Genomic DNA, 14,603 nt, shown 5'->3' on the forward strand with positions numbered 1-14,603 from the left:
AAAAGCCACCAAAAAGTTATATTTTGATCACGAAAACCTGATTACAATAATACGTTATCATCTTATGACACATTCCCTGAACAAGTTAAGATACCATATATATTGTGTAACTTACATTTCAAAAATGTGTTTATTTTGCAGTATGTCGACCTTTCATAAAAATTTACCAGGCGATGCAACCCGTGTATACATCAGGAATATAGTAAGTGATTTCTCCAGTGAATTGTCTAGGTAACAGATTGGCAGGGGTCCTACTTCCGGAACCCCTGCTGATCGGCTGGTCCTCTGCAAAATTACCTGCACACTGTCTCCTTTGCAGCAGTGGTGCAGTGTAATTACAACTGCACATGCTAGCCACTTCATTCACAAGCAGCGCTACCCCTTCAAACAGCGAATCGGCGGGGGTAACAGGAATTGGAGACCCACTGATCTGCTATTGATAACCTACTCTGAGATTACCATCAGTATAGTAGCACTGCGCAGAGATGAATTAGAATTAGTTTTTGCAATGCCAGTTACTTGTTAGAAAACCATTTCAAATGCCACACGCTGAATTACCAGCTAGCTCAGCTACTTATAACAAACCCTTCTTTGTGTGCAGTTTCCAAGTGTAGGTTTCTTTTCCCTTTTCATATTCTTAGTACATTTTCAAAATTTTACATGTAGAATGAAAAGAATGAAACCTTTATGTATGAGCTGCAGATTTCCACTGGTAAATGGTTTTCTTGTCTACCATTATTAAAAGTATTTTGTGGCCGGTCTTACCTTTGGTCCATCCAGTCGTAATATTTTTTTATTTTATGGTCTGTGAAATGATAGTCATTGTGAGTCTAAACCAGTGGTTGTAGAGGTGCTTTAACCCCCAAATAATGTTGGTCTGATAAAGTAAAGCTTTAATACCAGTGAATTGCTGGTATCATGATGAGAAACTGCAGATGACCATACGTTGCCCATGTAGTGGCCGCTCTTCCTAATAGTAGGGGATTCAATCAGAGGACCTCCATGTGCCCATATAGGACGTAGAGAAACTGTTGTTTGTGTGAGACTATCGCTTTATAGGGGTTTTCCGGTTTGAATCAACATCCCAATAAGTTGTGAAGTTAGCTGTAATTCTGTAATGTATTTCTTTTATCTTTATTGCTGCTATCTTCCTTTCTGGGCTTTGGTCATGTGACCATGTCCATGCCGCTCTTTATTACTTCCTGTGATGTTATGTCCATAGGTTGTCAACGCAGCAACAATGGTAGTGATAGGGGTGTGTCTGTGTAACTAACTGGGCGGAAGGAGCTATAAACCGACTGAGCGTTATTGGGGGCAGTACTGAGAAGTGGTGCATCATGGGTTTGGTTGGATACAGCAACAGGATATGCTATATATAGGATGTAAGCAAACCACAGTGATCTGTGAACCTGGCGATAGCCGATCAGGAGAGTCCAGACTCAAAAAATAGAGCATGGAGAAGATGTACATGGGGTAAGCAGCTACATGAACGTATCTGTTCAAAATCATAGTAATCCCCTAAAAAATCTTTTAAAGCCAGAGTTAAACATGACATTTTTTTTAGTTAAGGCCAGGAGTGTATCATAAAAGGAGGAAATGTATTACAACATGTACATTACCTCTCTTTTGTAAAGACAGAAACACATTTAAAACTGCAGATATATAAATGTATGTATAAATTTTTGTATAATTCCTCCCTTTACTTCAATACCTCAGGGATATTGCAGATTCCTAGTTACGCAGGAGAGTAGCCATTTGTCCTGCAACCCACAGCCCCATTGTAGGGATGACCAGCCACCCTAAAGAGACCTCTCACCTCTCCTGATATACTGTCTGTTTTTAGTAATTGCATGGATTCCCTATGCAATAACAACTCTGGAGTATTTTTCACACGACTCTATGTGCTCTATGCCATTCTTCTATTATTCCTACTATAACTTTATTACTGATTTGCCAACTGGTTATTACCCGTTCAGTGCGTCCCTTCACAGTCAGACCCTGGCATCCGTGATTGTAGAGTGCCAGACTGTGCAGGAATTCACTCACAAGTGGTAACTGTCACTTGCAATTTTTTTATTAGGATCGGCACAACATAAAGTTATATGATGTTCCAGAACGCTCATTGGAATTACTAAATCAGACATGTGAGGAGTGGAGGAGGCATAAAGTGTATCTTTTTTTTTTTGTTTCATTCTTGCAGTGCATTATAATTTGCATTCATGTGTATTTGAAAAGAGAGCCTGTAACAGCTCTTTTAGAATGTTTTAATTAAAGGGGTTCTGCACTTTGTTTAAACTGATGATCTATCCTCTGGATAGATCATTAGCATCTGATCGGCGGGGGTCTGACACCCGGGAACCCCGCCGATCAGCTGTTTGAGAAGGCACTGGCGCTCCAGCAGCACTGCGGCCTTCTCACTGTTTACCACTGGCCGAGTGATGTCACGACTTGTATCAACTGGCCTGGGCTAAGCTCAATTCAAGGGAACGGAGCTTAGCCGCGCCCAGGCCAGTGATACTAGTCGTGACGTCACTCGGCCAGCGGTAAACAGTGAGAAGGCCGCAGTGCTGCTGAAGCGCCAGTGCCTTCTCAAACAGCTGATCGGCGGGGGTCCCGGGTGTCGGACCGCCGCCGATCAGATGCTGATGATCTATCCAGAGGATAGATCATCAGTTTAAACAAGGTACAGAACCCCTTTAACCCTTTCTCTACCAACGCTATACATGTACGGCGCTGGAGCGATGGGCAAACATGGTGCCCACTCACACGTGCAGCGGGAGTCATGGCCGGCAGATCTCCTCTGTTTCAAACAGCAGAGACCCGCGGCTAATTACCGCGAACGGCATAAAAATCATAATGTAATCATCATCTAATCATACTGACCCTGAGAATGAAGGGCTTGGGTCAGTTTTGCTGCAAATGGAACGCCGTGTGAACAAAACCCTTAAAACAGTGGAGGAATTGCATTTTTTTCCCAATTCCACCCCATTTGGAATTTTTATCCCCCGCTTCCCACTACATTGTATGCCATAATGAACGGTGGCATTAGAAAGTACAACTTGTCCCGCATAAACTAAGTCCTCATACAGCTATGTGAACAGAAATATAAAAAAGTTATGAAAACAGAAATATAAAAAAAACGCAAAAACAAAAAAAATTGTAATAAATATAAATGCATTAGAGATACCATGATAAACCAAGTAAAATCCCTATTACACTGCACGATTTTCAGGCCAATGATCCGAAACAAGCACTCATATTAACACTTGTTCCCAATAATCGGCCCGTATAATTCAGTAGCCAATCATCAGATTAACGAGCAAATGCTTGTTTGTTGGCTGATGGTCGTCTTTCATCAGGAATCATCTTATTTAATCTACAGAACCGAATGAGGGAGAAGCAACTGCTGTAGCAATCATTCCTCCCAAATCCAGTTTGCATTGGCCTGTGTAATCAAGTGGGTGCAAATGAGCACAGATGGCTGTGTCATGATCCATCTGCGCTTGCACTGCCCAAACATCACGCAGGGTAATACAGCCCTTAGTGTTATGATCTGGCGATGTAGGACAGCAAAAGTTGTGGGCAGAATGTATGTGATTACTGAGTCTATACATGCCAGTGGAACCGATTAAAACAATTAAGAAGCAACCAAGAAACACACAAGATAGAAGCAATAATGTCATGGTGCATCATTATAACACCCTGATTTCAGCAATATGTAATTTCCTATAACATGGGAAAAGGGCTATGCTCATTCTAAGTGATCTATCTTTTTTTTTTTTTTTTTTGCTTCTTTCAATCATTGGTTATTATAGTTTTTTTCATGATACCTGTTTCCATTGCACTTGCTATGCTCTTTATTTTATTTTTTTATTTTTTTCTCTCTTAACTGATTATATGATACGATTATGATGATATGTATATTTGTTCCGTGTAGTAGATATGACTACATTAATAATTTTTTTCCTTTTTCTAACCTTTTGTTTAGCAATGTTGGACCAGAAAACGAAAACCGATTAAGCATTGCCATTGAGCCAGCCCAGCTCATCAAGGGTGACATTATGGTGAGTGTCTGTAGAAAATGGCAGTCTTTTTGTACAGGTTTAAATTAAATTATAATTCACACTATATTAGATCCACAATGTGACTACATCTACACCTGACCGGAATACTCAATTAAATACTATAAACCTGAAAACAAATGAGTACTATCAAGTTCCTTAAATAAATTAACTTTTCATTAAACACAATTTAAAAAGATTATATCATAATTACAGTAGGGATGCAAATATATAGCGTAGTATCTCATCGTCTGTACTTAATTCACATTCATAAAATAGTCCATTAGTACCAGAAAAAATTATAAATATTTTACATCTATTTAATTCTTGTGAAGTATAACAAACTTCCTCTTATATACCAGTTTTTTTTGGTGACGTTGTCATTCTCATTTTATAAGTTCAGGTATGTCACTTATAAGAAGGACCAGGTACAACCGTATTTGTTTATATCATCTCTACATCATGTATTAGATTGCATGGACGGATAGGATAGGTGTGAGGGACATTTACTGAGGCGACATTTTACCGCCCTAATATACATTATTATATATCCCTTAACCATAATCACCAAACAAACAGGTATATAAGAGGAAGTTTGTTATACTTCACAAGAATAACCGTATTTTTTTCCCTATAAGACGCACCTAGGTTTTAGAGGAGGACAATAAGAGAAAAAATATTTTTCATTACACCTCAGGTCAGACCACCAATCAGACCCCCAATGTTAATCAGACCTATGCTGACAGTCCGAATCAGACCCCCAATGTTATTAAGACCCTAATCAGACCTCCGATAAGAGCCCCATGCCTTTCATCAGCCCCTATACCTCTCATCAGCCCCCATATCGGTCCTTATGGCTCTTATTAGCCCCCATTTTCAGCCTATGGCTCTTATTAGCCCCCATTATCAGCCTTGTGGCTCTTATTAGCCCCCATTATCAGCCTTGTGGCTCTTATTAGCCCCCATTATCAGCCTTATGCCTCTTATTAGCCCCCATTATCAGCCTTATGCCTCTTATTAGCCCCCATTATCAGCCTTATGCCTCTTATTAGCCCCCATTATCAGCCTTATGCCTCTTATTAGCCCCCATTATCAGCCTTATGCCTCTTATTAGCCCCCATTATCAGCCTTATGCCTCTTATTAGCCCCCATTATCAGCCTTATGGCTTTTATTAGCTCCCATTATCAGCCTTATGCCTCTTATTAGCCCCCATTATCAGCCTTATGCCTCTTATTAGCCCCCATTATCAGCCTTATGGCTTTTATTAGCTCCCATTATCAGCCTTATGCCTCTTATTAGCCCCCATTATCAACCTTATGCCTCTTATTAGCTCCCATTATCAGCCTTATGCCTCTCATTAGCTCCCATTATCAGCCTTATGTTATGCCTGTTATTAGCCCCCATTACGCTTCTCATCACCCCCATTGCTTCAGCCCTAAGCAGCCTCCTGTTTTATAAAATCAAAAAACACCTCTACTGCTTCTGGCCGCCGCCGCTCCTCACCGCCTGAGATCTGCTTCTTCCTGCTGTCGGCTGTACTGTGAACCGCCGCAAACAGCGTGAGGTCACAGAGCGCCCTCACGCTGTACGCAGCCACTGCACAGCCGACAGCCGAGGACCAGGAAGCGGTGAGTACAGAGCCTTCACCGCTTCCTGGTCCTCCAGTACTAATGAGCGCTTCCATAATGGAAGCGCTCATTAGTATTCCCCCCATAAATGCATCTTATGGTGCGAAAGATACGGTAAATAGATGTAGGATATTTATTATTTTTTCTGGTACTAATGGACTATTTTATGAATATGAATTAAGTACAGAAGATGAGATACTACGCTATATATTTGCATCCCTACTGTCATTGATATAATCTTTTTAAATTGTGTTTAATGAAAAGTGAATTTATTTAAGGAACTTGATAGTACTCATTTGTTTTTGGGCTTATAATGAAAGCCTAAAGAGACACATGCATCACATGTCTTCTGACTTCAGACAGTATTTGACCCCACACATTCTACTTACACAGATCAAAGATAAATGTTCTTGCCCTTTACATTTATATCCCTTATCTACTTATGTTTAGCTTTTTTTTATCACTTGATAAATGGTTAGCTGAGAAACTGAATGTTTGTTGTTAATTATTTATTAATGCTCCTGGATTATTAGGATGGCATCATTTTAAAGCTCAATTTTACACTATTGGAAAATGAAAAAAGATCACCTGGAAAACTTAAAAGGAACCTGTCACTGGGATTTTGTGTATAGAGCTGAGGACATGGGTTGCTAGATGGCCGCTAGCACATCCGCAATACCCAGTCCCCATAGCTCTGTGTGCTTTTATTGTGTAAAAAAAACGATTTGATTCATACTCAAATTAACCTGAGATGAGTCCTGTCCCTGACTCATCTCAGGTTAATTTGCATATGGATCAAATAGTTTTTTTACACAATAAAAGCACACAGAGCTATGGGGACTGGGTATTGCGGATGTGCTAGCGGCCATCTAGCAACCCATGTCCTCAGCTCTATACACAAAATCCCAGTGACAGGTTCCCTTTAATGCGATTGAGCTAAGAGTAACAAAGTATAAACTACAAAGTGATGCACCTTTTTATTTTGGGTTCTGCAGCAGGGGATATGTTGCGGCAGGGTGACCTTTTTTATAGGTGGAGTCTCCCCTTGCTGTGATGCAGGCTGCCACTCTGGCATGGTAACGGTCATACAGATGCTGGACATCCTCATTATGTGAAAATGCCACAAATGTGTTTTTCAAAAACTATGGCATTCTCTTCAAAACTTGTCTTTTAACTACCGGAGAAATGGAATTTCATAAAATCCCTTCACTACACTGTAGCATCCGCCCACTCTAGTAATATGCTACAGCCAAAGATGTGGCGTGTACTCTTAAACTTATTGACCATACATGTAGCTCCTTTATGCTTCTCAATAGAATTTGCTATTGTTACTTTTACGGTTCTCTATTCCTCAGTACCTCACTTACAAAGAGTGGCTTGAAGAAAAGTTGTTCTAGCTTTGTTTATTCAATAGTTTGAATATAAAATAGAGTAATGGCCTCTTTAATTTTATTACGAGGGTGAGTGAAAAAATTATACCCTGGCTATAGGATTTTTTTATTCAACATTCAGAAAAGACAAATACATAATTTTTTTACGTAATATTCTCCCTAGTTTTCAATACACTTTGTCCATCTGTCAACAAGCTTTCCTATTCCCCCATTCAATAATGTTTTAGGCTGAGCTGCGAGCCAGTAATGCACCACTGTCTTCACCTCTTCATCGGATATGAATTTTCACACAATCTGTCACTTGTATATCCAACATAATCAATAACGTGCATGCTCATTGTTGTCATCAGTAGTGGACGGGTGTCAGGCTCCTTCTTCATGGCTGACACTTTTGCAACCTTCTGCACAAAGTCTTTGACAATAATAGGGGCACCAGACACTATCTCACGCCACAAAAAATGAATCCCTGCACTTTGATCTTATTTCGTGCAAATCCTAAGTGAGGAAGCCATTGTTTCTCACACTGCAGCCACAAAGGAACTGATGCAACACATTCAAACTTGCACAGCAGTGACTAGGGAGATCATGTATGTCTAAAAATGATATATTTTCTGAAAGTTGATTAAAATAAATTCTACAGCCAGAGTGTGGATAATTTTTGACTTGCCCTCATATGTGTTTTATTTATATATATATATATATATATATATATATATATATATATATATATATATATATATATATATATGTTTTTATAACAAACTATATGAATTACATGAGCTGATGATTGGGAATGATTAATGCTACTTCCAGATCATTGCCCTATGTAAACCTGCTACTATTTTCCCCAAAAAAGAGCTAACTCTAGTTTGTCGGGTAATCTCACCTTTTATGCGGCACTAAAAATCATTATATTTGGCAGCACGTTGCCTTCTATAAATGAAGGATAATTAGGAATAACAATCACATCACTTTATCTTTCGTACTCATACTAATGATAACTGTTGCATGTAAATGCAGGCAACGATCAACATGCTGTTACTATCAACAATCATTTATACACAGCCCAATGCGCACTGAATTGGGAGCGACCACTAAACCACTGGCATTGGCTCTCGCCTCCTCCCCATTGAAAGCACATGACGGGAGTCTGGAGAGATGGAGATAGCTGTTTAGCAGGCCACTATTGGAGGTGCAGCTTTCATGAACTATTGCACTATTTATTAGCATGTGTTTCTCCTAGCTATCTTACGTGCCAGTGTATATCATGCTGTTGCATCACCAGGGCTGTCTTATACGTATGCATTTTTTGGATGCTTCTTTTCAGATAACAATACTGCCAAAAGATGATTTTGTTGGCTTGTCATCTGGATGATATTCATGTACTGTATTCATTTGTTTCTTCAGATTGTGAAAGGTTAACTGTTAATATTAATTCAAACATACAAGGAAAGATATATTTTGTACCAGAGTATTGTGCCCGTACCATTTTAATTTAGTGCATGTATTTGGATTGTTTAATGTACTTGAGGCTTTTTGTTGGCAGGATAAGCCGATCTAAAGGGTGGATGTGACAAAATGTACTGCAGGATGTCTATTTGTGACACAATGTGCCACATAGCTTTATACTATCTGAATTTTACAATTAATTTGCAGTTGTGTCTAGCAGGTCCAAATTCTGGAGCACGCACTTGATATATTTGGCACACCAAGCATGTGCCATAAATTGTGGTGCAAAATTCTAGGTACATTAATCTATTTCCCTACAATATACAATTTCTAAAGTGGTATTCTGATGGTTTCAATGTTAGCCTAAACCAACACACTATATAAATGATGATAAAGCAATTTGTAAACATCAGACACATTCCAGCAAACCTTGCTCTTATGTGGTCAGGAGGAGGAAGTAACCTAATATTGTAAAACCTTTGTCACAACAGATATTCAACTTTTATCTAATTAACTTCAAAGATTTGGTCTGGAGGAATGGTAAACGTGATAAAGGACTTCACTAAAACCCAGGAGCAGTTCACTGTCTGAAGAAAAATATATTACAAATGCAACATTGTTTTCTAGTGTAGCTACTTATCGCCACAAACATATTTTCCGCAAGAAGTAAACAGTATTTGTATTTTTGTCTTATGACAGATATAGTTGATTAGTTTGTTTACATCCTTTTTGCACAATAACTGCTGAAATTTAATTTTAGTCTACTGCAAAATCTAGGAGGCTGTGATCAAACATGAAATTGTATAATAAAATGAAAGCATGGCATAACAGCAAGCTTATTTTAGCATATAATACATTGCAATTTATGTTTCTCTTACTTTGACAGATCAAATGTTACCATAAGAAATATCGTTCTGTAACCCGTGATGTCATTTTCAGGCTGCAGTTTCATACAGGGGCTGTTCATGGTCACCGACTGATTTTTGGAAAAGAAGAGTTAGATCATGCAAATAAAGGTGCAGTCATTACCATGATTTCTTGCATTTAACTATATGACTGGAACCCATACATGGGGCAAGCACCAAGGAGATACCTGGGCATATGTCAGGTCTACTTGGTTTAATATTCTATGGTTCTCAACATGCAGATATGTTTACACGTTTCTTCCTAAAGTTGGGCATTTTTTTTTTTATAGGAGCATTAGTGTATTTTTATTGCCAAATATTTTAAACGTAATAACTAATCTCTCTATTATAAAGAGCGATTCTACCCAACTCAAAAGTTCTCCAATTGGCCTGAAAATTGGAAAATAACACTCTGTAGTATCCTACGACTTTTTCTGTTTTGTCTTTCTGTTTTTGTATGCTGTGGATATGTGTGCTGCTGTCTAATGAGGGACAGCAATAATAGGAACACAGTATGCTGGAGAAAGGCCACAGTCCAGGTAGAACTCAATCTGGTTGTTCAGGTGATACATTTTCATTGGGCTGATGTGTGTCAAATACAAATACTGCTCCATCATGTTCATGAGACTGTACTAGCTGCTGTGGCTTCTGCTACTTGTGGTAACCGAGACAGCGGGAGGTGGGCTACTTGAAGAGGGCCCTCCTTGTCAGACCTGCAGGTGGCAGACGGCTGCTTGCCGAAAGCTACAGCACGCTCCATAAACGGTGTTTCCTGGTAATAGTTGAAGGGTTTATTTGTTTTAGATGCTCTTTTATATCAATTTCCTAATAAGATGACAGTAAAATATTATGATTAATAATGTGTTGTGAAATTTTTATGATGCACTTGATTTGTTATTTACATAAAACGTTTTTTATAATGTTTTTGTATGTAATAGATGACAGATTTCCAGAATTTGGAAAAATTGAACTAGTGTTTTCAGGAACTCCAGAGAAAATCGTTGGTACGTATTGTGTAGGAATTTGTTCAGATTTTAACTTTTTAGGTCTTAAAAGATTTACTTGTTAGGTTGTATTTTCCATAGTGGGTAGACAAAAAAAAACCTGATGTAACAAGATGAGAAATATTGTATTCATTATTCTGAATGTGTTCCTTAACCCCTTAGGGACCGGGCTCATTTTCACCTTAAGGACAAGGCCATTTCTCGCCCATTTTCCTTGGGGGACACAGGAGACCTTGGGTATAGCTTAGCTCCCTAGGAGGCGTGACACTAAGTGAAAAGTGTTAAGCCCCTCCTCCAGCAGCCTATACCCTCAGCCTGGAGAGAGAGACTGCCAGGGGTGTTTTTTTCTCTCCTTATAATTTTTTATTTTATTTTTTCTTCTTCTCTTCAGAGACACACTAGACCTCTCTGTTTCTCCCGGGGTCGAGCTGCGCCAGTGCCAGTCATCCGCACTGCTGCCTCCCCCCCAGAAGGCAAGGTGGACCAGGGCAGCCTAGCTCCCCTGCATCCCGCCAGCGTAAGGGTCGCCCGCACGCCAAGTCCCTCTTCCAGCGTCCTGCCACTACGGTGCCAGTAACTGAAGGGGCGACCCTGCTGGAACGGACCGAGGGTGAAGACAGCTGATAGTGACAGAGTGGCTTCTCCAGCCCAATCAATGCCCCCCCCCCCCCCGTCCCCCCCCCGTCTCCTACGTGACTGACCCCCATACTCGGGCAGGTTGGCTCCTGGGGTGTCTCCTGTCCTACAATCATCCTCTCCCCTGAAATAGCTGATAACAGGGGGCATACTTGGGCAGACTGGCTCCTGGGGTATCCAAGGGCTCCCCTCCCCTCCTGCCCCCTACCTCTATGGGACATTGGCGGTCACCTCAACGCTCCTCCGCGGCAGCCATGGTATAGCCGCTCTGCCTCTTTTCCTGCGGCAGGGCCGGGAGGCCCGCGCCAAGCTGCCCCAAAATGCCCCAAACCCTCCTCTGCCCGCCCCTGCTATGGGGATTCACGGGCTCCCGGTCGCCTGACTCTTCCGGCCGCGGGGTGAGCTCTCGCGGCCGGCATGTACATGCGGGCGTCTTCGCGCCGGTCCGGTTCCCCCCCTGACCCCGGCCGACAGTTGGTACTTCCCGGTCGGCCGGGCGCCGCAAATTTAGGCCCCGGCTTCGCGGCCTACTAGGCCGCAATTCCGGCCCTTCTTCTCTGGGCCCTCTGACTCTTCCGGCCCGCGGGGTGGGCACCTGCGGCCGGCATGTACATGCGGACGCCTTCGCGCCACTCCGGGTCTCTACAGGCCCCGGCCGACCGCCGGTACATCCCGGTCGGCCAGGCGCCGCAAATTTAGGCCCCGGCTTAAATTGCAGGGGGAGGGAACTTCTCCCAGGCGCAAATTCTTCCCGCCTGGAGGTTCCTCCTCCCCCAGGGGATCGCTGCGCCACCCCCAGGCCGGATCCCAGTTAACCCCTTAGGTACCGGCCATCTCCATGGGCCGGCTCCCGTATAGAGGAGGCCCTCTGAGATCCGGGCCTTGTCATTTAAAAAAAAAAAAAAAGGGAATCCGTATCAAGTTTGTATGCGCTGGACGCTGCAGCCTGATCTCGGTAGAGCTGGCCATGTGCATGCCCCCCTTCCATAGGCGGCATGTTGCGCTCCCCGGACACGACGCTGGCTAAAAGTACATGCTCCCTTCCCTGGGTGGAATTTTGCACCCTGCCACTGAGTACAGTGTCGACCGGGTGCATGTCCCCTTTCTATAGGTGGAATTCCGCACTCACCGGTTACGGTACTGGCCTTGTGCATGACTTCCCCCTTCCTAGGCGGACTGCTGCTCTCTCCCTGGCTGCGGGCTGGCCATGTGCATGACCCCCTTCCATAGGCAGAATACTGCACTTTCACCGGCTACGGTGCTGGCCATGTGCATGACCTCCTTCCATAGGCTGAATTATGCACTCACTGGATTCGCTGCCGGCCATGTGCATGCCTCCTTTCCTTAGGCGGCATAATGCGCTCTCACTGCCTGTGGTTGTTCTCTCGCCGGTAGGTTGCTGGCCATGTGCATGACCCCCTTCCATCGGCGGGGTGCATGCACTCTCACTGGACTTGCACTCCCACTGGATGCGGTGCTGGCCATGTGCATGACCGCCCCTCATTCCATAGGCGGAATTTTGCACACTCACGGGACTCGAGGCTGACCTTGTACATGCTGTGCTGGCCTCGTGCATGTCCCCCTTCATTGGCGGGGTAGTTGCACTCACGGGATACGGTGTTAGGTGAATTATTACACTATCACTTAATGCGATGGTATCCATGTGCATGTCCCCCTTCCCTAGGCGGACTTCCTGCGTTCCTACTGGATTCAGTGCGGCCATGTGCATGACCCCCTTATGGGCAGAGAATGGTATGCCCTACTTCTCTGAAGTCGGTACCGGTCTTGGGCATCACCCCCTTCTTAGGCGGGCATTTACACTCTTGCCGAATGCAGTGTCTGCTAGGGGCATATCCCCCTTTTCTAGGCGGACTGCTTGCGTTCCATCGCATACTGTACTAGTCTTGTGCAGGACTCCCTTCCAGGCGGCATATTGCACTTCTGTAGATACTGTGGGACTCTGTCGATGGCCCCCTTCCCAGAGTGAATGTTTACAGTGGGTGAACATTCATGCGCGCTCTGTGCATTGTATGGGCCGTATATGCTTATATATGTTTCCCTTGGGATACGATGCTAGCCGCACGCCTTACACTCTTCTCCGGAGAGATCATTCTGCTTCCACCTGGTCCGGACGTGGTCTACTTGCCTGCACCGAGCTAGGCGGTGCTCATTCTCGGGTTTGGACAGTATTTTGCGGTTCTGCTTGTGGCAGTATCGACCATGCTCGTTGGCCCTTCCACCCGTGGGGTGTTCATGGCTGCTGGATGCGTACCCATTGCGTCCTCCTGCTACTTTGCTTTCCTGCGCAAGCGTTCTCATGGACGAGAGGGCTGTCTGCAGCGCCCTTCGAATTCTACGTTGGCTCTGGCGGGACTACGGTTCCCTCACCTACTACCATTCCCTCCTCTTCGGATGTGGTGTGGTATGAGTCCTTCCTATGGGCGTCCTCTGCACTTTAGTGCCGCTCTGCTGCCAGGTTCGGGTCGCTCTCCTTTGGAAGGTCACCCAACTTTTCTTGGGTGCTTCGGTTATGCCAGGTCCCGGGGACCTCCACCTTGGGTTCTTCAGGGTGCTCGCCTTCTGCGAGGCGGTGAGCTGGGGACACACAGAGTATCTGGTGTTCTGCCTTTGAGCTGTCCTACTCTGACTACCCTCTTACCCACTCCTCCTTTCGGTTGGAGGGGTTATGCCGGCGTCTCGCCGGCTCTGTTTTGGCTCCTGCTCAGAGCCTATCCCTCCGATGTGGCTTCTGCCCTGGTCAGGCTTCAGAGGCTGTTCCTTCACAGCCCTCTCCTCGGGAGAGTATGGTTGTTGACTTGGATGGTTCCGAGTTCCTGTTGTGACCTCGGACCGTCTCCCTCGCTCACACTAGCTGTACTGGCTGTGTGCCCACTTACCGTGCCTACCGCGTTCTGTCCTCGCGCTTAGGTGACAGATTGCGTTTTTCCGTTCTAGGCGGGGGTCCTGCTGTAAACTTACTTTCTCGGTAAGTTGACCCCCAGGCTTGAATCTGGATCTCTACAGTGGTAACGGTAGCGCTTCCGGCACTTACCTTCTATTCCTTGCCATATTGGCCCTTAAATGGTAGGCCGTAGTCTCTCACTCCCTGTACTGGTAGTCCGTTCGCTCGGGTCTGAGGCAGTGATGTGGCCTCAATTATACCTCATCCGTCTCGAGGTTAGTTGTCTCTGCCTTACCTGCCGTTTTTTGTTCCGCGACTACTATCTTCCTGTTGTACTGGGGGTAGCCGCATTACGTTTCTACAGCAAGGCCATCTTCATCCCTTCCTGCTGTTGTCCCTGCTTGAGGACTACTCTTCCGTCAATGATTGTCCTTAAATCTCCCTCACAGGAATGGAAGAACCCCTTCCTCCGGTGGCACCATCGACATGGACTTTAGCCTGACTTGTCCTGGCATCTGTCGGCTACTGGACGGACCCCTTCGGTTCCTTCTGTCCGCTCTTCTGCTCCCCCACTCCGGGTGGCTACGGGACGAATTTGCTCATGGGCCGATGGACCAGCTTTGCTG

The 14,603-nt window shown here is 44.1% G+C and overlaps 1 protein-coding gene across 7 annotated transcripts in view; it reads left to right on the forward strand.

The window, feature by feature from the left end:
- Positions 1-14,603, forward strand: part of TNS3 (tensin 3) — a 363,298-nt gene that overhangs the window by 250,092 nt on the left and 98,603 nt on the right. For all 7 annotated transcript variants that reach the window (XM_040433526.1, XM_040433527.1, XM_040433523.1 and 4 more), the window contains 4 exons: positions 142-202; positions 3,989-4,064; positions 9,417-9,546; positions 10,374-10,439. In XM_040433526.1, the coding sequence (XP_040289460.1) occupies positions 142-202; positions 3,989-4,064; positions 9,417-9,546; positions 10,374-10,439 (333 nt within the window). The remainder of the gene's footprint in view (positions 1-141; positions 203-3,988; positions 4,065-9,416; positions 9,547-10,373; positions 10,440-14,603) is intronic.

Source organism: Bufo bufo, chromosome 5 (genome assembly GCF_905171765.1).
Source record: "Bufo bufo chromosome 5, aBufBuf1.1, whole genome shotgun sequence".
In the NCBI taxonomy this organism is placed as follows: domain Eukaryota; kingdom Metazoa; phylum Chordata; class Amphibia; order Anura; family Bufonidae; genus Bufo; species Bufo bufo.